General features: G+C 39.7%; 2 protein-coding genes across 2 annotated transcripts; both read right to left on the bottom strand.

Moving 5' to 3' along the window:
- Positions 1 to 6,097: 6,097 nt before the first annotated feature.
- Positions 6,098 to 9,057, bottom strand: n4bp2l2 (NEDD4 binding protein 2-like 2). Its single transcript, XM_063907348.1, has 6 exons — positions 8,939 to 9,057; positions 7,793 to 8,709; positions 7,348 to 7,472; positions 6,966 to 7,054; positions 6,808 to 6,884; positions 6,098 to 6,711 (listed from the first exon to the last, which is right to left on the bottom strand). The coding sequence occupies exons 1-6, from the start codon at positions 8,945 to 8,947 to the stop codon at positions 6,546 to 6,548; spliced, it is 1,383 nt and encodes a 460-aa protein (XP_063763418.1). The 5' UTR covers positions 8,948 to 9,057; the 3' UTR covers positions 6,098 to 6,545.
- Positions 9,058 to 9,526: 469 nt separating this feature from the next.
- Positions 9,527 to 24,124, bottom strand: brca2 (BRCA2 DNA repair associated). The gene is made up of 27 exons (XM_063907347.1): positions 24,026 to 24,124; positions 22,982 to 23,088; positions 22,596 to 22,829; positions 22,336 to 22,396; positions 21,556 to 21,608; positions 21,425 to 21,453; positions 21,196 to 21,307; positions 21,052 to 21,107; positions 20,704 to 20,788; positions 19,923 to 20,558; positions 15,564 to 19,811; positions 15,261 to 15,359; positions 15,111 to 15,180; positions 14,530 to 15,023; positions 14,254 to 14,444; positions 13,962 to 14,149; positions 13,665 to 13,835; positions 12,954 to 13,326; positions 12,709 to 12,864; positions 12,462 to 12,609; positions 12,160 to 12,272; positions 11,872 to 12,070; positions 11,611 to 11,777; positions 11,379 to 11,517; positions 11,041 to 11,297; positions 10,326 to 10,469; positions 9,527 to 10,243 (listed from the first exon to the last, which is right to left on the bottom strand). Exons 2-27 carry the CDS (start codon positions 23,040 to 23,042, stop codon positions 9,881 to 9,883), a joined length of 8,847 nt encoding a protein of 2,948 aa, XP_063763417.1. The 5' UTR covers positions 23,043 to 23,088; positions 24,026 to 24,124; the 3' UTR covers positions 9,527 to 9,880.
- Positions 24,125 to 25,224: the final 1,100 nt, after the last annotated feature.

Here is a 25,224-nt window from a genome sequence, read left to right as displayed (position 1 = left end):
GATGGTTTTAACATTTTGCTAATAGGACAGTGTTTTAACCTTAGATTTTACCGTCATTAAAAAGAACACAATTCCCATGTATTTGGTTCCATTGAGAGTAGGGTGGCCAGACGTCCGGCTTTTCAAGAAGGAGGACAAATACGCGTCCGGCTTGATGCTGCGCCGTCGCCGGACAGGGCATTGACAAGCTGGACTGTCCGGCCTAAAGCCGGGCGTCTGGCCACCCTAATTGAGAGCCTTGTTTTTATTTCCTCTGAGGCTAGGGCTGCACCAGGGGAAACAACTGAAAAGAGCCTAACCTAATTTCAGCAGTTTAATTTTGGGGCTGGCGTACATTTAACATACAGAATAGCATACGTTGCAAGTACACTTTAATCATGAAAGGTATACAAATCATAACATTACATTGTTTGAAGCCCTGCAGAGACCACTTCTTGTTTTATCACCAAGCAAAATTGATATGAACTACAGGGTCCGTCGCTGCTTCATGTGCATGCTGATTGGCAAAATAATAAACCAACAAAAGAAAATTATGAATGCCGAAATAAAAGAAAGAAGTAAACGATCTAGACAGTTTTGAGTAGTAAACAATTCTGCATTGGGGGTTGGTAATTAGCACACATTAGCATGTCGAATTTGCGTTTGTCCTCTGCCCCGTCATTTCAGTGTCAGCTTTGATTTCATCTGGCTTTTCAGTCACCAAGATGGTAAATGGCAGTGACTTAATTGTGGCTCATCACTGCCATTTAGGAAGCACACAGCAGCACTCATATCTGCCTCCTTATCATCATTCAGAGCACACACGCTCTTTGTACTCTGCTGCAATTAGACATCTTGACATTGGAAATAAACTGCACAAATACAATGTGGGACAATGATCAGCGTGAAATATTGAAAAGCAAACATGTGTCCCCTCAAGGTGAGGTTTAGAGGCCCATAAACAACAGTGACTTTATGCCATCTGTCACTTTAATCTATTAAATCATGGATTCATGTAGAAGTCAGGCTCCATCTTTCATAATGTTCTTGTATCAAAGACTCTCACCAGCCTCTAGCATGATGGCTGCCCTTTTATACAGCAGTAAATGTTCCTCAAAGCCATAACTCATCTCACAGTTTGAAGGACTTAAAAACAAGAATCTCTGTATCTGAGGAAACTAAAACATGGTGAATGCAAGACATAAGAGAGAAAGCTGATTGTCACAGCTAGTGTGATTAAAGCTATTGATAAAGTACATTTGGTCAATGTCTATTCATTGCACTCTTATGTTTTTATATCCAATCTAAGCAATACTTTTGCTTGACTATTTATTAATGTAGTCATTCAAATAAACCAAAATGGTTGGTAAATCTATCTTATTTAATGCATTTTTGTGAACAGATTACCGTTAAGTGTTCCTTATGGGTCAGCATGGGTACATTAGCTTCTCCACAGATTAAAATGCAAGCCTTTTCCTGTTTCTGATATCCTGTTGTTACAAAACAGCAGGATGTTGTATAGTTGTTAAATAAATAGCAGTTGGCTTTCCATTACTGGCAGTTCTGTTGTTTATTAAAGAAAGGCTTTCTAGGGTTTTCTTTCCGCTTTAATGCCGATCTATGAAAGCATGTTTGGAGAAGCTGGAGTTAAAAGATAAATGTACATTACATCGTTAGGAAGTACATATTATCCTTTCTTATAATAGAAAAATGATTTCAGATCAAGTGTGTGTAATACTGCACTGATTGGAGTGTGCAGATTCTTTTGATTATTGTCAACGTTAGAAATATTTTCTGTATAAGGTCAAAATATTGAGAATAACTCTATGTGGCTCAGGTTATAAAACAGGATAATCTTGTTATGATGTGAAAGCAAGCTGTTCATATCACCCTGTCAGTGTTTAATACTCCTGCTCATGTACCCACCCCGACTTTATTAAGGTCAACGCTTTTTTATATATATATACAGTATCTCACAAAAGTGAGTACACCCCTCACATTTTTGTAAATATTGTATTATATCTTTTCATGGGACAACACTGAAGATATGACACTTTGCTACAATGTAAAGTAGTCAGTGTACAGCTTGTATAACAGTGTAAATTTGCTGTGCCCTCAAAATAATTCAACACAGCCATTAATGTCTAAACCGCTGGCAACAAAATTGAGTACACCCCTAAGTGAAAATGGCCAAATTGTGCCAAAAGTGTCAATATTTTGTATGGCCACCATTATTTTCCAGAACTGCCATAACTTTCTTGGGCATAGAGTTCACTAGAGCTTCACAGGTTGCCACTGGAACCCTCTTCCACTCCTCCATGACGACATCACAGAGCTGGTGGATGATAGAGACCTTGCGCTCCTCCACCTTCCGTTTGAGGATGCCCCACAGATGCTCAATAGGGTTTAGGTCTGGAGACATGCTTGGCCAGTCCATCACCTTTACCCTCAGTTTCTTTAGCAAGGCAGTGGTCATGTTGGAGGTGTGTTTGGGGTCGTTATCATGTTAGAATATTGCTCTCCAGCTCAGTTTCCGAAGGGAGGGGATCATGCTCTGCTTCAGTATGTCACAGTACATGTTGGCATTCATGGTTCCCTCAATGAACTGTAGCTCCCCACAGCCGGCAGCACTCATGCAGCCCCAAACCATGACACTCCCACCATCATGCTTGACTATAGGCAAGCCACACTTGTCTTTGTAATCCTCACCTGGTTGCCGCCACACATGCTTGACGCCATCTGAACCAAATAAGACCACAGGACATGGTTCCAGTAATCCTTAATCTGCTTGTGTTCAGCAAACTGTTTGTGGGCTTTCTTGTGCATCATCTTTAGAAGAGGCTTCTTTCTGGGACGACAGTCATGCAGACACTCAATTTGATACAGTGTGCGGTGTATAGTCTGAGCAGTGACAGACTGACCCCCACCCCTTTAACCTATGCAGCAATGCTGGCAGCAGGCGTACGTTTGTTTTCAAGAGACAACCTGTGGATATGATGCTGAGCACGTGCACTCAACCTCTTTGGTCGACCATGGCGAGGCCTGTTCTGAGTGGAACCTGTCTTGTTAAACCGCTGTATGGTCTTGGCCACCATGCTGCAGCTCAGTTTCAGGGTGTTGGCAATCTTGTTTTAGCCTAGGCCATCTTTATGTAGAGCAACAACTCTTTTTTTCAGATCCTCAGAGAGTTCTTTGCCATGAAGTGCCATGTTGAACTTCCAGTGACCAGTATGAGAGGGTGTGAGAGCGATAACACCAAATTTAACACACCTGCTCCCCATTCACACCTGACACCTTGTAACACTAACGAGTCACATGACATCGGGGAGGGAAAATGGCGAATCGGGCAAAATTTGGCCATTTTCACTTAGGGCTGTACTCACTTTTGTTGCCAGCGGTTTAGACATTAATGGCTGTGTGTTGAGTTATTTTGAGGGCACAGCAAATGTACACTGTTACAAAAGCTGTACACTGACTACTTTACATTGTATCAAAGTGTCATATCTTCAGTGTTGTCCCATGAAAAGATATAATAAAATATTTACAAACATGTGAGGGGTGTACTCACTTCTTTGAGATAATATATATATGTATATATAAGACAGCTAACAAATCAAGGGTAATTTTTTAACGTTATTTCATTTTTCATTAATTAATTCAAAAACTGTGCACAAATCAAATCCTCTGAAATAATGCACCTATTTTACACTTAAGTATAAAGAACATAATCTACAAAATATATTCTGTGAGAATGATTGGGATTTTTTTTATTGTTATTGATTTACTGATTGATCTCATTTTCAGCATACTGCTCCTGAAGCACCAGTGTCTAGAATCCTATAAAAGGAGATACAGTAATTCACAATGACCAACATTGGAGTGGGAGGCATTGCCATCGACATGATGGATAGTAAACCCTTTTGAAAGCTCATTAAAAACGGGCTTTGCATTGATTTTCTTTCTCAGGGTCTTCGTTATATCAGGGAGACCCAACCATCCAACTTAGCCCTTAAGTACTCTAATTTCTGGCACCACTTCAACATTTGATTTACCAAGATCGGATGAGCTTTTATTTACTAAATTGCATATAATTTAAAATTGCCCTTGTGTCTCTGTATGTATGTTATATACCATGCTTATTCGTTTGCAGTTACATGCATAAAAACAATCAAAGAAACAATCCGTTACAAAATGACTCCATGACATTATCCCTATGACCTTATTATTATTTAGGTATACACTGTAGTGTACATGTTGGAATAAAAATGTACGTCCTTCTGCTTTTCCATTTCCTGTCACAGCTTCCTGTGGTACACAAAGCATATTAGGATACTATGATCCCAAATCCTGAATACACGTTTTTACTCGCCACGATTGACATTATTCAGGTAGTAGAATAAAATAAATCTGCTATATCTTGGCTCACACTAGACCTTGTATTCACTGCAGAAACGATTGTGATTCACACTGTTTCCTGCTATAAATTGGTGTGAATAAACCTCTGGAGAAAAAAAAGGAAGCTGCAGACAATGTACAATGCATACTGCAGTCTGAGTCAACCTTCAAACACCAAGAGGCTTGTTTACATCAACTTAATGTTACCATGCATTACATTTCCTTTTATTGTTATAGTAAGGCTTCATAAACCTACGGCAAGCTTTTCAACAAATTACAGCTTCTGGGTTAGTGAAACTCTTTTAAACCCGATTGGACAGTTTAACTGCAAAATGCACGCCAGCCAAGATGAAAGTGTTGTTGAAATATGTTTGATGGCTTTTTCTGTTCACCAGGAAGTGGAGACATTCATGGAAATAACAGAACAATGTAAAGGCAGTATGTTTCCCTATGACTGGTGCAAAATGTGATAACGTTGCAGCGGGTAGACTAAAATATCACGAGGTGACACACACTTGGTAAAAATATTCTTGTGGAGCCTGATCTTCTCCTTTGGGCTATTTTTAAACTTTAAATAGTGGAGTCTGCATAATGCCAGGCAAAGAGCAGGGAATGATCCAGATCTGTCACATGAAGCTCCACAGAAAAACATGGGAACTTTTTACAGGGAAAAATAAAACCCTGGTGATTAACTCCATGATATATTCAATGGCTAATAGAGACATTTGAGTAAAATCAGAATCAGATCACTGGCTCTCCACACGATTTCACTGATTGGTAAAAATAAATCAGTCAACAAAATCCAGCATCTCTGTATGCTGCTTTAACGCCAGAGAGAATACAAAGGGAATATGTGATTTCCGGTATGACACAATAATGACTGCCATCACACACACAGCCCTCTTCAAGCTCACTGCTTATTCTGCTGTTGCACTCTATGCACTGGTTTTCCGCACAGTAATTTAGCAGGTTTACATTTGTTACCAAGGCCACATTCCTAATGAATAGTGTGTACTACGGGTACAGTATATTTACCATTTATCACCTTCACTTTGACTCTCAGGAAGAACTTTTAAACGAAAAATACTGGACATATTGAAAGATACTCACATTATTTTTTGTCTCTAATTTGTCTTATTTGTCTCTAACCCACAACCTACACTGCCCGGCCAAAAAAAAGGTCACAAGCCTGTGGGGGCAGTGCTATGACCTAGGGTTGCTGCAGTTGGTCTGGTCTAGGTTCAGCAACATTATGCGCCCCAAGAATGAGGTCAGCTGACTACCTGAATATACTGAATGACCAGGTTATTCCATCAATGGATTTTTTCTTCCCTGATGGCACGGGCATGTTCCAAGATGTCAATGCCAGGATCCATCGGGCTCAAATTGTGAAAGAGTGGTTCAGGGAGCATGAGACATCATTTTCACACATTGACTGGCCACCACAGAGTCCAGACCTGAACCCCATTGAGAATCTTTGGGATGTGCTGGAGAAGACTGCGCAGTGGTCCGAATCTCCCGTCATCAATACAAGATCTTAACAAAAAATTAATGCAAAACAGAAATAAATGTTGTGACATTGCAGAAGCTTGTGAAAACGATGCCACAGCGAATGCGTGCCGTAATCAAAGCTAAAGGCGGTCCAACGAATATTAGTGTGTGACCTTTTTTTTGGCCGGGTCGTGTATATTAAAACACATGTGAAAACAAAAAAGGTCTCAGACTTATTATCTACCAGAAAAGAACATTTGTTTATTTTTTCCAACAAGGGCATTTTCACCCTTTTTTTTTCTCTTTTCCTCTTTTGTAGCAGTTTCAGGAACCCAGAAGTCAACAGAAACTTAACAACCAAATGGTAAAAACAATTAAGGTAAGAGGAAATCAACATGACATGCAGAAAGAACGGCCTTTGGTTTACATTTTGTTGAATATTGAACTGCAAAAGGACTGTTCTGAAATACCAGTCATTACTGTAAATACAAAATGCAAAAATAATGCACATTTCCTTTCCTAAAAATGAAACAAATGTCTTGTTTCTTTAGATAAATTTAGAATATACAAAAATATGGATTTATAAAATCACATAGAAAAGGAAGCGAATAATATTCATAACATTACAAAAGTTTGGTCTTCAAGTAAAATTATTTGGCTGGTTTAGTTCTTGTGAACAACTAATGGAAATCTCTCGTTCTCTTCCTGTGTGGCTGCTCTGGTTGGCGTCTCTGGTTCGAGTGAGGCGGCTCTTGTGAACTCATCACAATGTCTACAGATATGGGAAATGAAAAACGATCCTTCATCTGTGCGATTTTCTTCTTTAGTACACCGTGCATGTTCCTCCTGGAGGGGGAGAAAAGTTTTGTACTTCATGTTTCTATACATTTTTAGAAGTCTGCAATGGTATGTAAATATAATATGATAATTAAGAACTTGTACTTCTCCAGCTCATAAGGATCAAACTTCCAGCTGGTGTCAGGTTCACAAAAGTCCACTTTGTATCCTCTCTCTAGGGCCTGTTAATAAAATGTGGACATTTAAATAGGATCGATGAAGTGACCATAACCAAGCTCAACATTTTGAATTCCTATACCCACCATTTTTACATAAGGCTTCATTTCCCAAGCTTGAGCGTTGGTATTATCGATGATGATGGGAGATCGGCCATCATGCATAGCATCTTGAGCTGAAAGATACATTTAAACAACAAAAAATGACACAAAAGAAGATTGAAATTATTTCTTCAAAGGATATTGAAATCTCATCACACCCTATTTTGTGTCATCTAACATTTTACTTCCATAATGCATCCACTTCATTAGCAGAGACACCACTGGCTTAAACCACAGACCACTGTAACTATACTTCATATGTATGAATACACTCTCACACAGCAAAGACTGTCCTGACTGAAATTTGGCCGAAAGGCATTTGTGATGATGCAATGACATTTTACACAAAATAATAAATAACAAATACCTCTGTTGTGGTTCCATTCATGTGCTGCTCCAAGAAGAGCTGCTTCATAGTGGTAGCCCTCTTTGTGAGCAAAGTAGTCGTCTGTGCTCAGTATCAGCCCACTGGGACCAGTGGAGAGCAGCTTTCTGTGAGAGAGATGGGACACATGTACAATGAAAGTAATACATTCAGTCTAAAACTGTAATTAAGATTAAAACTCTTTTAATTTGACAATTATAGCTGCAACAAACATTTTTCATTATCAATTATCAGTAGATTATTTTTTATTTATTGTGTAAAATGTGAAAAGTCTATGGTGATATCATTAATATCTTGTTTTGTCACCACAAATATATTTGCTTTCATTTGATTTTTTTTTTTAAAGATACATTAGAAAAATTACTTGCAAATAAATTGACAATCTAGCTCTAACATGCGCTCATTTTTTTGTGACTAAATGACGTACCTGGCCAGTGTTGATTTCCCCGATCCTGGTAATCCCCTCATCAAAATCAGCACCAAGGGAGGACGGTATGTGTCCGTGTTGGCAGGGGGTTGGCAGTGACTTGCCCAGGGTTCACTTTCTGAATCATATCTCTGGTAACTGTCATAATGTTCACCAAACTGAGGCAATTCTTCTTTTCGTTCTCTGGACCATCCACCATTTACAATATCCGAGTGTACGTCAGGTTTACAACCCCGTTCATCCCTGTCAAAGTGGGGTAAAGAATCTCCATAAAAGCCCTGAGAGGGGTGACTGCTTGCATTGGAAGATGTTAAACTGGAAAATGTTGGAAAATGTGACTCCTCTTCAGGCTGGTTCATCATTCCAGAGCCTCTCCAGTTTTGATCCATGTGTGGCGGTGGGTTATGTGGATCTGGGAATGCAGATGGATGTGGTGGGCGATGAAATGGAGGTCTGTGAAAGCCTGGGTTTGTTGGTCTATTTGGTGTTTGGGGATAACGCCATTGATTTTGAGAAGGAGCAGGTGGCCTCGGTCTTCTGGGATAGTATGGCTCGTTTTGATACCAGTGGGACCAGGATGGCTGTTTCTGCCCACTGCCTCTGTGGCAGCCATCTGTCTCTGCAAATGTGCTTGTATAAACAACACTCTCCTCACGTACACCCTGAGTTCCTTGGCTGGTAGATGTCGTTTGAGCATTTTGTTTCCCTGGATTATTATTAACACCATCAGGTGTATCGATCTTCTCAAGCTCTTTGTAAAACTCACTCAGTGTGTCTTCAATGTCAGACTTGACTTTGGTTCGTTTTGTAGGAGGAAATGCTGGACCAATGAAGGTGGTGCTAGTGATCCCTACTTTCTTTAACACACGTTTTTTAATGTCATGAGAGGTCGTACCGGAGGATCCAGTATGAGACATCTGCATGGTAACAAATTAAAACACAGGCAACACATTACATATAATATAAATACCTTATATGTGTTGTTATTTTCATTATTAAATGATGAGACAGCACACTTAGGTGCAAACCGAAACTAATCCACTCGTTAGCTTAAAACACGAACTAGTTAAGACGGTAAAAAACTAAAACACGTCGGTGACCTAACATTATTTTAACGTAGTTAATGTCACGATTCGTTTTACTCACCGTATACATTCAAGATGCATTAATAACGTAAAAAAAACCCGTTTAAAAAATAAAACCAGCATGCACGTCATGCAGGTGCCTTTTGTTTACGGAAGTGGCATCATTCTTCTTCTCTCCTCAATAACGGCCGTGGGACAGCGCCCCCAGCTGGACTGGAGTGTGACAAGCTAAAGGTCTTCACTGAAAGATAAACATTATAATCCTATGCAGAATATAAAATGCGGATCCCTTTTGAAACAAAATATGACCTGTAGTAGACACGATTATAATCAATATACATTTTAAGGTAAATAGGTTAACGATAAAGATATATTGTATATTTTTTCAATTTGCTTATCTAAAATGAGTCTGTATAAAAATGAATCTATTGCAATTCCCTGTTAGCACTGAAGGACTGATTTAACAAACAAGAAACATTTTTGTAAACTTTTTTACATTGTTGTCAGTAACAATAATAATATGCATTTTTTTAGTTTCTTCATTTGTAAAACTTCTTATTCTAGTTGGATACACTTCTTATTTTGCTTCCAATCCAACCAGTAATTAATGTCGCTGAACAGCTACAACAACCAATTGTACCCCCTCTAAACTATCAATCATGAGCCTTGCATTTCCCTTTATAAGATATGTATTTTATTATAGAATGGACTTGCATAGTCACACCTAATTAAATTATCCTCAAAAAAATAGGGGATCATGGAGCCGAATTACAGGAATGTGATTCTTAACTTTCTGAACTTTCTATAAGAAAAGTACACTGAAGTGATGACATGAGTTTAGTCACCTGAAGAGAATTCCTCTCTCTAATGTGTCCAGTGAGACTACAACAACAATCCCAGAATATGAGTGTTATGTGGCTTTAAGCCTTTACATTCAGTCATTTGTACAGTTTTATTTCTTTTCAAAATGATAGCATGCTTGTAATCTCACAGTCTTGTGTACCTACAGTAAATCAGCAACATGTAAGTCTTGAGTATCAATCATAGCCAGTTCCTCGTCATTCACCCATTCATCCTCCACTGGAGTTTCAACAGGTTTCTGAGCTGGAGTCTGTACAGTTTTTAAAGTGCTAGGTGTCCCAGTCACAGACCTCCGAGGGGGGTTGAATGTCTTATTTAAACATGGTGAAGCCACCGAGCCAAACGGGGAGAGAGGTGGGTGTGACGGGACACGAGACAGATAGTCAAGAGCTCTCTTCATCTTCAGGCTGTTAGGGTCTTTCTCTGAGGAACAGTGTGCTGCAGGAGGCTTCCTGCTGACAGGTGTGAAGGATCCAAGACTTCGGACTGGCTGCTGAAATGTCACCTGCATAAAAGAACACATTTTTGGATTAATATAAAAGTTGTTATGAGAGTAAATGCATCCAACTGCAAGTACATGAACTCACACTTGTCTTTGTGTCCAGTCTTCTGACTGTTGTGAAAGCTGTGCTTTGTCTTTGCAGAGCTGGGGAAAAGACGGAACTCGTGCCATCAGATCTCACTAAATGTGAAAGCTTCTCCTCAGCAATTGTAAAGAAGTTATCCTCACCCTGAAAACACAAGATGAACATTTAAATTTGTGATTTCTTAATTTAACAAAACATTTATTGTATTAAAGTCAAATACTATGTTGTTCAGGTCAGGAAAAAGTTACCAAAACAATTAGAATCTGATCATAAGCATGCATCTGTGCAGTTTTATGGAATAAGTAAGTATGTACGTTTCTTTTCAAGTTTAAAATGAAAACAATGTATACAATCCGTGTTAGAGCTCAATATGATTGGCCACATGGATACAACTTTCAGTTTTCTAACATTAACAAATGTATGTCAAATACTGTTTAACACAAAGTCTTTTAGAGGTTAAGTCAGTAATTATGACAAACAGTACTTGAGATTTGAGAAACATTGCTATTCCTATTTAGCATTTCCATTCATCAACCTTCACCTGCAGCCTAATTAAATTATAGCTAATGCATTTGTGATTTCATCAAAACATTAGGCACTTTGGCTGCGAGAGCATTCAGCGTTTAGCGCACAAGGATTCTTAATTGAGAAAAATGGTAAACATTGTTTTGGACACACGCCAGCTGCTTGAAAGGTCTGTCATTAAGCACTGCACCTGGACCAGTTTTCTGAGTTGGCCGAGAGACTTTTGTAGATGAAGTTCCTTGGGGTTACTGGAAAAGACAGTCAGATCTCCAGCGTACACGACAGGAGTAGGAGATGTGGACTGTCCTCTCAGCTGCAGGTTGCTCAGAGCCAACAGAACATTTGGCTTTGCCAAATCCTCCAAGCCAGACTGAGCAAAGCTGCTGAAACAGCGCACTTTGACAAAGTTCATTTCCCCATCAGTCAGATAAAATGCAGGAGAGAAACCTGTGTTCAAAAGCACAAACAATCATTTTGTTAAGAAAGGAAGTTACATCAGGAACAGTACAGAAGTAATAATTCACCTACCCTGTCCATCTACGATGCTGATGACATATCCTGTGAGATCAACTTCTCCACACAGCGGCCGGATTTCTGTGTTTTGAAGATCCACAAAATGGGTAGAGACTCTGGGTTGAAAATGTGTTGATAACCATTCCTGAGAGACCTGAATGATAAAACAAATATTAGGTAATGTTATTTCCATCACCTATCTGACTTCTACAGGTCCATATGCACACTGTGATAGTTTCTACAATACCTGGAGGTCCTGAAACTGCGTTTTCTTTGTCCCAGTCAGCTGAACAGTTGTGTTACCAACATGTTTCTTTCCATCTGAAGTGGTGAGATTATAGACTTTGAATCGACAGCCTTCCTTCAGTAAAGACTGAAGATCCGAAGAAGGTCGCCAAAAGTTCAGCTGGTAAACTAAAATACACAAAAATATCAGTATAAGAAAACAGTTGTATAAACATTAAAGCCACCAGTGTACAGCTAGAATGAAATAAAAATGAAAACACACCACTGCCATGTTGGTCCATGGAGTCCGTGACGCAGAGTCTCCACACAGGAGTAACGTCTCGCTTTGGACAGCTACCTTCACTCTCTTCTGCATTTTCCAAAGCTCGTCTGAAGCGATCCTGCAGCTCAGCCTGGTTCTTCTCCATCAGAGAACATCTGTAGGCACGTAGAGTCTCCAACTGCCGTTCACTCAATTGAGCCTAGACATGCATGTGAAATAAGAGCGGAAGTAAAACTCTATTTGTGACAGAAATTCATTTAACTATCTGTTTAGTAAATCTCTTATCACCTCCAAATAAGCTGGGTCATCCCCCACTGCTTCATACAGCTCCTCTCCATCTTGAAGACTTGCAATACTTTGACGACTGATTGTCCGTCTTCTACGCTGAGGTCTGCTATTACCTGCAGATGACAAGTTTGTATATACATTTTCTGCCTTAATTAGTAGAGCTGAAGACAGACAGGAAAGCTGGTGAGAGAGATGGGATGCAGAGAGTACTCAGACACATGCTCTACAACCCAAGATGATAATTTTCTTATAAGCTTTTCCATTTGAACCTGTCCATAACATGCTGAAAACACAACTCCGACCTTTGTCCTCCTTTTCAAATTCCGCCTGAATCTTAGCAAACAGGATCTCCATAGCTTTTTGTTTGTTGCATTCATGTCGTCTCGCCTCCTTCTCTTCTGCGCGAACCGAGCGAAACACGGCACCTCCATCTGTTTTCCTCTCCATCCACTGGAAAAATGTGCATTCATTCAAAAGCATATTGTCAAAAGGGATCATAACATGAGCTTCCAGATATAACAGAGTATATCAATGCAAGACAAAGCGCACCTGTATAGGGTAGCTTCTCAGGATAACAATGTCCAAACATCCTACAGGTCCTCCATTGCTGTACAAACTGGAGATAGGAAGCAGGAATGGCCGTGGATCCTTGTGAAATCCCAGCTTAGTATCCCATCGTGCGGGTCTGCTGCTATTGGCACATATCTAAATACAAAAAAAGTCATTATCCAAATGTATGTTATTTGGTTGCCTCGTGGTGAGACAGATTAGCTTGGGCCCCTCTCTTAAAGTACCTTTAACATGAGAGATTCAGGAGCCTCCAGAGGAGCACAAGCATCCTGTGATCCCACCAGCTGAGCGCCGTGGATGATCAGCTTCCCCCCGACAGACACTCGACCTTTGTGGAGCATGGCAGTCAAAGGTTCATCCAGCTGGGCTTTAATGGCGTACCATCCATCTGTCAGCCACACAACTGCAAATGGGTTTTCGACCTTGGTATCAGCATCGTTTGGAGTCTTGGTGTCACTGAAACTCTGTCTGTTTGTGGAGTGACCCCTGGAGACAACCCTGCACACACACAGGACTAGGGTTTTGGCTGATGTGTCGTCCTTTTCCATGATCTTCCTCAGAGCCGGTCTGCGGCTGTGGTCCACCTCTAAATCATATCTGATACACATAAGAATAAATAACAGTTTAAAAAAAATTAAATTCATGTTCAATTTAAACATTTAATCAGTATCAACAAATGATCCTTTGTGCATTTAGTGAAATTTGGTAAGAAAATGTAAAAAAAATCTGCTCAATTCGTTTTTTGCTCATTAAACTAAATTAATGGAGTCTTTAAATCTGACACAAAATAGCAGTAGGCGATATATAATACAATTCTTAGTTTAGGGGCATATTTTTACACATTTTGCAACAATATGCATGGATGTCTTGCTAAGCGCACATCTTAGTAACAAACTACATTAAAAACAAAACAGGTAGGATGAACAAAACTCTACCTGTACTTCAGTTGAAGGAGAAGCTGCTCTGGAGTGAGACAGAGGCTGCCCATTGATTCTGGAAATGATCTTTCCATGGAGGCCTGCTTCCACACAATCCATCGGTAGTGATTGTACGCCCACGCCTCACTTGTTAGTTTAGGATCCACACCAGGCGTGTCACATAACGCTCTGTGGAGAGTGCAGAACAAGGGTATAATTGAGCCTTATTGCTAATTCCAAAATACATCTTGTTTCTCCAAAAATATGTTTCACATCAGAAGGCCTGATTTAAACTAAACTGTAGTTCACTAATACCTATAAAACTCTTCTTTCCCTGCAGTCCCGTCCTTGCTGGGGATTAGCCACCCTCCATCACCAAGCTGCACACCGCCTCCCTCTATTAATGCTTCCTGTCTGATGAACTGCTGTAAATTGAAGCGGAAAGATTCTGCAGTCTCACTGGTGATCTCAAACACGTGCTGATGAACTCCGTGACCATACAGCTGAAAAACAAAAACAAGAAGAAGTCAAACAGCCGTTTACATGGTAGTGAACTCATTTGTAACCAAAAACAACAAATCCATTGACAAAACAGTTCTGGCCTTGCCTGTTTTTGGGTGTATCTCGCAGGAGGATTTCCGTTTACTGCGGATTTTAACGGTATCCTCGACACTCCTGAGGTTTTGGTAAGAAACAAACTTCCCGGCAAAGGTCGAATGGTCTGACGCTTCTTCTTCCTGATCCTCATGTTTTGCATATCTCGTGCCAGCTCAACATTATGCAAATTCTGAAATATGTCTGTAGACCAAAAACAAACCATTTACCTTTGTAGTGTAGAGTACAGTTAATCATATTGACATTAATCATTCATCGTCTACTGCACCTTGGCTTGGGGACAATGTATCTTCCATTTGTGACGCCTCGGCAAAAGAGTCCTCTGATGCACAGCCCACTGTAAGGTTCTGATTATTCAGACTTTTATTTATAGTGCCATCAAAGGACACCGTCTGAGTGTCTTCTTTGCTTTGATTACCAGTTCCATCTGTAGTGCTCTGTGTTGTCTTAGTGGGTGGCACAAATGTGTTGCAGCTGAAGGGCGTTACAAAGAGATGGTGGATATTATCTTCTGCATCCTGTGGTTTAGAGGAGCTCTCTTGGACAATAGTTCTTTGTTTCTTGAATGGAGGAACGAATGCAGAAAGTGTTCCTGGGTTGACCTTGAGCACTGCATTCTTTTGACTCTCTGTCTTTGCAGTCTTGAGGAATGGAGGAACAAACGCTGGCGTCTTGGGATGTGCTGATCTGCTGTCTCTTGGGATCGATGGCTGTAGTGGTGTCATCTTTTGCAATCTGGTTTCAGTATAGTTTTTTCCACTTCTGTAACACGGAATATACATTACAAAGAGCTGCCAACCTTTCGTCAGCTGCTTCAAAACATGGACAAACAATTCCCAGGCAACTTACCCGGGTGGCTTTGTAATGTTTGGATGGAGGGAGACGCTGTATTTGAAAACCCTTCGGTCTTTCATCACACCTACAAAATAACACCAAGTGTTAATATATAAAACAACATATGTATTCTTAAGATAACTTGTTATAGTGCTACTGGTTTACCGGTTGGACAACTCGTCTCCGGACAGAGAGTTGAACCTTTGGGACCATCAACAGACCTGTCGAACTCTTCCAGTAATCGTCTTTTCAGGGGAGGCTGACCTAGAATATTCAAAACAGCAAGACAACCTTTTATGGAAAATAGTAATTTTTGTAACATAAAGTCATAGCTTAATGTTTGCTATATACAAGCATTTATTGAGTCACAAATAATGGTTTGATAGTAATGTGTAAAGAATGTATTTAACATCTGAAATTAAGCTAAAATAGTCAATACATCAAAGTTGCAAAAACTAAAACACTTACCAGCTATATCAGAGTCCTCGACTGATCTTTTCCCTGTTCTTGTTCGCTCCCCGGCAGATCTGACGCTGGATTTGGGGTTTTCTTGCAGTGGCACATTTTCTGAAGTCATTGAGAGACTTTGGCCAGCTAAACCTTCATCCTCTAACAAAGCTTTAGTGCAGTCCAGAGCTTCCTGGGCAAAAAACTTCTGCTGGGTTTCAGTCCAGCCGCTTAGGTTAAGTGACTGAACGTTAAGAACAGAAGACTCTTGTGGCCGTTTGATCCTACATCCCTTGCTGTTACTTGTCTGATTTGTTTCATAGTCCAACACAATGGACATTTCCTCTTCAGGGCTGTCATGGAGGTTGCCAGCCATTGCTGGGCTAATTTTGTCTTCTTTTAACTTGAATGCATCTGTATGTGTCTTGTCTTTAATAGAAATGCTATCAGGCAGGTTTTGAACAGCTATCAACGGGTCACAAAACCCAGTAGGCATGTCGTTGCCACTGACGTTTGAAGGCTCACATGTTTTTTTCACATCAATAACCCTTGATAGATCTGGTTTATTAGGGTCCTGCGGGCATGTCGAGTATGAGTTTGAAGAATGACACTTCCCATCAGCATCTTCTGTTAAAAGGTTTTTAGCTTTCATCAGATTGTTCCGTGACACATGGACTTTTTTTCCCCCTGCAGTTGCAAAACCACAATGTATTTTCTCAGTTTTCTCATCATGGCCTTGTTGCTTATCACTGTTCCTGTTGTCTGAAACAGCTGGAATCTCTGCACTGAAACTGATGTCACTGAAGAGAGATTTTGCCTTCTGGAGGGCCTCAGATGAAAATGCCACTGACTTACCACTGGCTGCAAGAAATACAGTACTCCTGGTTGGGGGCCCAGGAACTGGAAGCTTGCAATCGGTCGGTGTATCCTCAACTCCTTCACAGTCACTTAACAGAGTTTTTGCCTGCTTTAGTGCTGAAGATGAAATGGTAACCCCTTTGCCACTGGCCGTCTGAAATCCACCGTTCATTAGTGAAAACGTTTCTTCTTTCTGTTTGTTTGTGTCCTCAAATACATCACTATCGTCGAAAAGAGACCTAGCTTTTGGGATCGAGCTACCATTGACCAATGCATTGCTGGCAGAGGAACTCATGTTCTTTGAAGTTGTGCACAATGTAGAAGAAAGCGGCTTCGACATCAAAGATGGGTTTCCATGTAAAGAAGCAACTTTGATAGAATCCACTGTGTTCTTAAAATCATCTTTGTGAGTCTCCACATCATGGGGATGCAGCATCTTTTCATGGTCCACAACTAATGGCACATTTAGAATTGCAGGCTCTTCAGAAATGGTCATCTGTTGATCTTGTTTAAAACTTGAAAGGTTTCTCTTCTTGCTGCTGCTTCCACTCACATGTTCTATACTTCTCTTTTGTTTTACTGGCATGCTATTGTTACTATTCATAAGGTCACAGTCCTTGAAGAAAGCATCTGCCTCTTGCATTGCTCCTGCTGAAATAGGCCCATCATCAAATTCTGTCAAGAGATGTTTTGCTTTCAACAGATTGTTCTGTGAAACATGGGCTTTAGCTCCCCCTGCAGTTTTAAAACCACAAAGCATTCCCAGTGCATTTTCTGCATTGCCTTGTTTCTTTTCTCTATTCATGGGGTCTGAAACAGCTGGAATCTCTGCACTGAAACTGACGTCACTGAAGAGCGCCTTCGCCTTCTGGATGGCCTCATATGAAAATGCCACTGGCTTACTGCTGGCTGCAATAAATCCGCTTTTCCCAACGTGTGCACCAGGAACTGGCATGTTTGAACATGCTGGTATTACATTGATATCATCCCCAACTTCATCGCATTCGCTCAACAACATTTTTGCTTTCTTGAGAGCTGTAGATGAAATGACCACTCCTTTGCCACGGGCTGTCTGAAATCCACCAAGTTTAGGGGCTGTAACCTGAATGGAATTTTTGGGGAGATTACCTGTTCTCAAAGCATCTCCTTGTTTTTTCAGCTGTGGGTTTGCGTCCGCAAGAGGATTAATTTCATTCAAAAGGGACTCTGCTTTTTTCACTGCATCAGCTGACATAGATACCGTCTTTCCACGGGCTGTACAAAATCCAACATTGTTGCTGGATTTCTTGATGGCAGAGGAGCCAATACTCTTAAACGTTGTGCATGAGAGAGATGAAAGTGCCTTTGCAGTCGAAGGGTTTTCATTGAAAGGGGCATCATTTCCAAAAGATGCGTTCTTAAAACCAACATTTTGAATCTTTGCATTTTGTTGTACATCTGTATGGGGTGCAGCTGGTCCAGCATTCACATTTTCAGGGTCATTGATCAGTTCTTCAGAAACGTTTACTTTTATCACTTGGACATCTTTACAATTTAGAAGGGTCTTGTTATCACCTCCAGGCAACGGTTCAGCGCTCTTCTGATGTTTAATTGATAGGCCAGCATAAAAGTCCATAGTGTCACAGTCTTTGAAAAAAACCTCTGTCTCTTGCATTGCTTTTGCATTGATAGTAACCACTTTCCCACTGGCCATTTGGAACCCACTTGGACATGTGGTTGTGTCCCTCTTGCTGTTTTTAAAACTTTGAGCAGTATTTTCCTCTCTTTTGCTTGTGACCAGTTTGTCTGAACAGAGAGACTCCTTCAATTTATACTCTTTATCATGCAATGATATATCCTTGCGATGGTCTACAGTAGTTTTGTTCTGTGTGCTCAGATCCAGTCTCTGCTTGTCTGGTAATGTTTGACTTGTCACAAGATTCTCCTCTACATTTGCAAACAAAGCCCTTGCTTTGCTCAGACACATTTTTGAAACTTTCAAATTGTTAACTCCTGCAGTCTTAAATCCCATGCCAAGTAAAGGGTTGTTGTTCTCACGCTTGCTTGTTCCCGTGTGCAGGGCTCTGTCAACAGTTTTGTGATCAGTTGAAAGGATATGGCTACAGCTTTCAGTGGTAGACGCAACTTCAGTTGAGGAGTTTTCGTTTTTGACTGCACTGGACAATAAAAGCCCTGGGGATGTACTTGTAATGTTGGATGTATCACAATTTGTTTTACCATCTAAGACTAAGCTCTTTTTGTCATGTTTCACAGTTACTGCCAGATTCTTTTCTTCTGAACTAAAACTGTCATCAAAATCTATACCTGAAAGTAAGTCGGTGTCAAATTCTTTCTCAACTTTTTGGGGAGAGGTATTTTTTTCTTGACCGTGCTGTTTCACCTTTGCAATTGTAAACTGTGTAAATTCAAACTGGCTATCTGCTTCTTCCAAGAGAGTACACAGCTCAGTCACATCAGCTTTTTGTGAAGCTGTTAACTGGCAACTGATATCCACATTTTTTTCAGTTGAAGAAGGTGGGTTGTTTGAGTTAGTGTTTGGAATTTTCTCTGATCCATGACTCATTTCTTTCTTAGTGTCAAGTTCACTCTTGCTGGGCTGGTCACATTGAGTTTTCCCCCCATCATTCTCTTCAAAGAAATGCTTAGCTCTCTGTAGGTTGGCTAAGGAAATTTGAATCCCCTTATTGGAAGCTGTTTTGAATCCTGATGCATGGTCAGAGGGAAGAGAAACTGTGGTTTTCTCTGGCAGACTGCCAAAAGCTTGACCATTTAAGGGAATACCACTAATGTTATCCTCAGTTCCTTTGCTGGGTAGTTGGGCTGATGTACTCTCTGTGTGCAACTTAATCGCTCTGTCAGGAACCAGTGTCTGGCTTTCCTTGATTGCACTGGACAGCTTGGCATCCATTTCAGTTTCTTGTAAAACATCCTTGTCATTTCCTTTATTTGTAGATGTGAAAGGAGGGATCTTGTAGATATCAGATTTAAAATCAGACATCTGTTTACTTTGATCAGTCATCTCTGAGCGAGGAAGAACAAATGATGATGCAGTAACGCAAGCGCTAGCTGCAACAGCAGACTGGAATCCACTGTCACTGACAGCATTACAGTCATGGTGAAGTTGTGCTTGCATTGCTTTCTGTTTAGCTCGTTTCACAGCTGACAGACAAGCTGATGGAGAGAAGCCATTTCCAGGATTATCCTCTGCTACTTTACTCAGGTTACGGAGGTCTGACGATTGACTGAAGTCTTGTGCAAATTCTTTGCAAAGTTGCGACATGTCAAGATCCTGGACTTTTGCTTGTACAGAGGGAGGTAGAATATCTTCAGCGAGATTTCCCCGTTTCTGCACCTCATTCTTTCCCATGCAGGAATCGTATGCTTCATTTTGGGATTTCCCAACTTCTTTTTCTGAAATGATGATAAAAAATTGAAATTCAGTCATTATAGAATACATTTTTTATGTTTTTACAGAATGTATTACAGCATTGTTGCATTATTAATACATGAGGAATGTGTTACCGTAATCTGGAATCACTGGTGATGAATCCATTTTCTGAGTCTGTTTTTCTTCTCCTTGAATTTGTGGTTTTGATGTCCTAACAGTGTAAACAAATGTTCTCTTTTTCTTAGTAAATCCAGAGTCTGTAAGTTTCAACAAAGGCCTGGTTAGCTGGCCAGAGTCATACCGCAGTTGGTCTGTTAAAATAATGTTTCCCGCTTGCGTAGCTGGACTGTTATCATGGCAAGAAGCATCTACAGTAGAAGGTGGAATTTCAGATAAACTTAATGGAGACCACTGGGTGATCCCAACATCTCCAGTCTTTACCGGTGGTGATGAAGGAATCCTGCCAGGTTCCAGATCAGCTGTTCTCGGTTTATCGTTTGTTGACGAGACATCTGTAGAGCAGATGCCATGTTCTCTGGTTGGATTGATTTGCTTTCTTTTGATTTTTTCTGATTTTACTTTTCTCAGTGCTGAACTACTGTTGCTGAAAAATATAGAGAGAACATTTTCAGCTCCATCAAGAACACTTGCTACTGTTTTGCGAATAGCTCCATCCTCAATAGCATCTGGCAGCTTTTGTTTCCAACCACTGTCATTCAGAGGGGAGTGGTGGGACTCTGGATCCAGACCAGCCTCAGGGGAAACAACACCTGTTGATTACAAAGCAGCTATCAGTACAATATGCATTATGCATCTAAGATAGATAGGTAAAATCTGTTGCAATTCATGTTATTGATACTCAAGAGTTAGTGTACCATCTTGGATATACGCATGTTATAAAGAAAATCACAGTACCTTGAGAAACGGTAGGTGTACTACTGTTGTTGGGTGACACCACTTTTGATGCATTTGAAAGAGAAGGGAAAAGCTTCCGTACAAACTAAGAAAAAACAAGATGTAAAAACTGAGATTTAGAAGCCTTTTCAAATGCCACACCTGCAATCTTTAGTCTCAACTTTTAAGTGAGAGCTGGAAAGCAATCCTTTAAAAAACATTACAAAAAAAAAAATTTCTTCCTCTTGATTCCTCAAATGGCATTAGGTCAATAAACAGAATTCTGTCTGTGATACATTATAACATGGAAAATATGTTATAGCATTTTGAGAGATATGTTGGCCTGTTTGGGCTGGACGGAGTACTCACAACAACATCTTTTTCTGCAGAAACACCTACTGGACAGGGACTCTCATCAGCTGTTGCTATAAAATTGAGAAGACAATAATCAGTTAAAAAACAAATACATATAATTTTTATATTTTAAAACAACCAATTGAGTAATTTGCTTACTTAAAATTAGGGTGGATGGTACTGCTGGTGGGGTATTCAGAGAACTGGTCCATGATATATCCTGATTAATCTGTACTCCGAGACTTTCAGATATATGCTTGCTGTAGCTGACCTGAACATTCAGAAAACAGTGTAAATAGGGGAAAACTTTATGTATTCCATAAGGCCACATGGTAGTAACATTTGCTGAAGGTTAGTTAACATCAGTGTTGTATGGTGTTACACTTACTGGGGATTTTTGTGGGGTATGAAGTGGATCTGTACAGATGGCAAAAGCAAAACAATTATCAGTTATGATAAAAGAAAGAAAAAAATCTTCAGAAATGCAATTAAAATGGATGAAATACATTTGCAGCTCACCAAAAATCTCCTGCCTGTGAGGCTGGAAACATCCATTTTTAGCACCTGGGACCCTATAAAGAATGCAATAGAAATCAAAAACTGCCAACAGCAGTGACAATAAAAATAACACAATGATCTTTGAAGAAGAAGAAGAAGAAGAAGAAGAAGAAGAAGAAGAAGAAGAAGAAGAAGAAGAAGAAGAAGAAGAAGAAGAAGAGGAAGAAGAGGAAGAAGAGGAAGAAGAAGACATACTTTATTAATCCCTTACAGGGAAATTGCTTTCTCTACTCTGTTGTGTTGACACACATTAAACACACAGAGGATATACATGCACAAACACAGAGGAAATACATGCACACACAACCACAGAGGAGAGGTGGCAGAGCAGAGAGGCAGCCAGGTACCCGGCTGCCAAGGGAGCAGATAGAGGTTAGGTGCCTTGCTCAAGGGCACCTCGGCAGTGGCCTAGGAGGAGAACTGGCACCTTTCCAGCTACCAGCTCACTCCATATTTTTTTTTTTTGGTCCGATCGGGACGTGAACTGGCGACCCTTCGGTCCCAAGACCAAGTCCCTACTGACTGAGCCACTGCCACTGCCACTGCCACTGCCACTGCCACTGCCACTGCCACTGCCACTGCCACTGCCACTGCCACTGCCACTGCCGCCCCTTGAAATAGCTCCAAAACACTGATTACGAATATCTACACACATTAAAAAAATTACTATGCAAATTGTAATATTTTTAACATACAAATTTCCAAACAATATAGACAGCAAGCAGTAATTATTGCACCCACCTCTCTTTTGACAGTTGAAACAAGCATGGACTTTGTGTCGTCCATGGTAATGTTTCTCTTTCTAGAAAATACAAGGAAACATTATTTTTAAGATCGAACATCAAGAAAGAGTATCAATGCAGTCACAAGTAGGTAACTACATTTAAAAACAACTCATTTAACATGATATGTAAGGATATCCTGTATGAGCATATGGAATGTGCTATACATTTAGATTAATGCATAAATACATCAGTAGAAAAACTTTATTCAGACATTACCTTGTTCACTGGTGAAAGAATGGTCATCCCCAGTTTCGGGTGACACAATTCGACTTTGTCTGAACACTTTTGGGGTTGAAAACAGCTGACTCTCTACTGCAGTTTTGTCGAAAGGTGTTTTAAAGTTTCCTTCTTGATTGGCACACAGGTCATCTTGATCAGAAAAAAGGCCCTCGTTGGTGAATGTTTGAGCTGTCAGGGACACAAACCAGTCGGGGTCCAGAGGGCCCAGGTCTAGATTGAGAAATTAGAAAATAGTTTATGTAACATAAATGAGTTTACAACCTCCAATATACAGAATATTAAGTTTATCTTTTTTAATTGCACAAAAAAGCCCTTTATATTCAAGTGTAATTTTGATAAAAAAAGGGAGACTGTTGTCTTACCTTTCCAGATTTCATCTTTGTATGTGTCGTATATGTTTTTGGAGGGTAACATTAAATCCATTCCAGTTGATTTATGTGATTCCTAAAGTTTGTCATGTAGCACACACCTGAGAAAACAAAGCTTTTATTATGACATTATTTCAAACTCAGCAACTTATCCAGGTTAACCTTAGTGAGCTTTAAGCTGAAACAGTTGTAAAAAGTAGTGAAGCACATTTACTCAAGTATTGTACTTTAGTACGATTTTTGGGTACTTAGGGTACTTTACTTGAGCTTTTTTTTTTTTTCTATACTTGTACTCCAGTACAGTTTGGAAGCAAATATTTGTACTAACTTAACTTACTTATCTTTTTACTGCACTGCATTTTTTTTGACACAATTAATTAGTGTCTAGATTTAGATTATTAGCTAATACAAAATATAAATGAAATGAGACATAAATGATAGAAAATGGTAGGGTTAAATATCCAGCAGCAGTGTATAATGTAATGCAAATTAGCTCCACTTTTACCAGCTGGTATGAACACACTATAACATAAAAAATAATAATCCATTCATTTTATTTATGATTCTGAAATGGGATATTAAGCACAATAAGCACTTTTGCTAGTTTAAGTATATTTAGATACCAATACTTTTGATCTTTAACTTAAGTTAGATATTAAATGCAGGAATTTTGCTTGTGATAGAGTATTTATACACTGTAGTATTTCTACTTTTACTTAAGAACCATATCTGAGCATTTCTTACACGTCTGCTTAACCATGACATTTATTCTACATTCTGAGCACGACCAGTTTTGCATTAGCTGCTATTCAGTTGCATTATCATACGTCAATTTCAGTACTTAGGACAACTGATATTTTCATAGATGTCGATATTGTAACGTTGCCCAACGTTAGATGCGCAGCCATAGTTGGTTAGCAATGTCTAAAAAACACTCAGGTGTACTTATATTGACTGCTAACGTTACTCATTCACAAAACACACCAGACATTTAAGTACGTTACATTAATATTCGAAGTTAACATTATTCCTACGTACCATGGCAGCGTGTGTTGAATTTCATGTCTTGACAAGTCTCTTGACACAATGCTGACAACAAAACACAAAACCAACATATAAAAAGCTTTACAGAAAGTCTCCGAGCTAGCTATGTTGCCTCTGCTTCCAAAACAAAACTCGCGCGTCGTACACCGGAAGTCCGTCCGATTTCAAAATAAGAGTCATGTATACAACGGTGGATACAACAAGTAAAATTCATAATTTGACTTTACAACAAAGGGGACACATTACTCTTGGTTGACGGTAATGCTCTTAAACACAGGGGGTTTAACTAAGGGACCATTCATAAACTACCATTTTAATTACAACAAATGTTATTTTCAATGGTTTTGTGTAAAGATATTTGTTTCAGTTTTTTCAGTGGCTTCCTGCCTGTGACTCAAAAAGCACCAAAAATAGTTTCAATACACTGACAATAAGACACACCTTTTTATTGTTTGTTAGTTCAGCTTCTATTTTATATTTATACTTTTTATGACATTCAGCAGTTTATTCTTTAGAAACACTTTTCATTTTCAATCAATACTCAAAGTCATACTAATATTCCCTACACCATTTGTATTGTAATTAGGGCTGTCAAAGTTAACGCGTTATTAACGCAACTTCTTTTTAACGGCACTATTGTTTTTAACGCGTGTTAACGCGCGCGCGTTCAATGACCCTCGGCCCGCTCCGTAGTTGGAAAAAATATCAGGAAACCATGGTTACGTTGGAAAATGGAGAAAGAAGTCACGTTTGAATGGAAAGTTGAGCTAAAAAGCACTGCCGGGTGTTTTGTTCAACAAGAACGAGGTAATATGTACGTCCTGCAAAGTGAATTAAGTTTCCTGCGGAGTACGCCGAGTTTAAATGTCATTTGCTGTCCAAGTATAGCGCTAATTCAAAGAGACCCGCCCCCCCTCGCAAGCGGAGCAGTCTTTCAGCGGAGACGAGAAGACAACATAATAGCTAAATGGTGGCTATAGACTAGGTCAGTAAAGACTGTGGAGGATGAGGCTCTGTTAAATCGAAACGACCGCACATATGAAGTGCCAGAGCCGCCACTGTAAACAAGATTCGTACCTTTGTCGCGGATTGTTGCAATAACAATGATGTTGACTGTCTTGAATAAACATAATTACATTATGTATAATTAATAAGAATTATAACATTATGACTTATAATAAATAAACATAATT

This window comes from Eleginops maclovinus, chromosome 18, assembly GCF_036324505.1.
Source record: "Eleginops maclovinus isolate JMC-PN-2008 ecotype Puerto Natales chromosome 18, JC_Emac_rtc_rv5, whole genome shotgun sequence".
Taxonomy (NCBI): domain Eukaryota; kingdom Metazoa; phylum Chordata; class Actinopteri; order Perciformes; family Eleginopidae; genus Eleginops; species Eleginops maclovinus.
Note: the sequence above shows the minus strand (reverse complement) of the source record. Positions and strands in the feature narration are given on the sequence as shown.

Excerpts from the sequence above, each read along its gene's own strand:
- n4bp2l2 (XM_063907348.1), bottom strand. Across the intron at positions 7,055-7,347 it reads TGAATGGAACCACAACAGAG|CTCAAGATGCTATGCATGAT; the intron begins GTATTTGTTATT and ends TGTATCTTTCAG. Across the intron at positions 6,712-6,807 it reads GATCCTTATGAGCTGGAGAA|GAGGAACATGCACGGTGTAC; the intron begins GTACAAGTTCTT and ends CTCCCCCTCCAG.
- brca2 (XM_063907347.1), bottom strand. The coding sequence starts at position 23,042 with ATGGATTTAATGTTACCCTCCAAAAACATATACGACACATACAAAGAT. Across the intron at positions 15,360-15,563 it reads CGAGGACTCTGATATAGCTG|GTCAGCCTCCCCTGAAAAGA; the intron begins GTAAGTGTTTTA and ends TGAATATTCTAG. Across the intron at positions 15,181-15,260 it reads GGAGACGAGTTGTCCAACCG|GTGTGATGAAAGACCGAAGG; the intron begins GTAAACCAGTAG and ends GTTATTTTGTAG.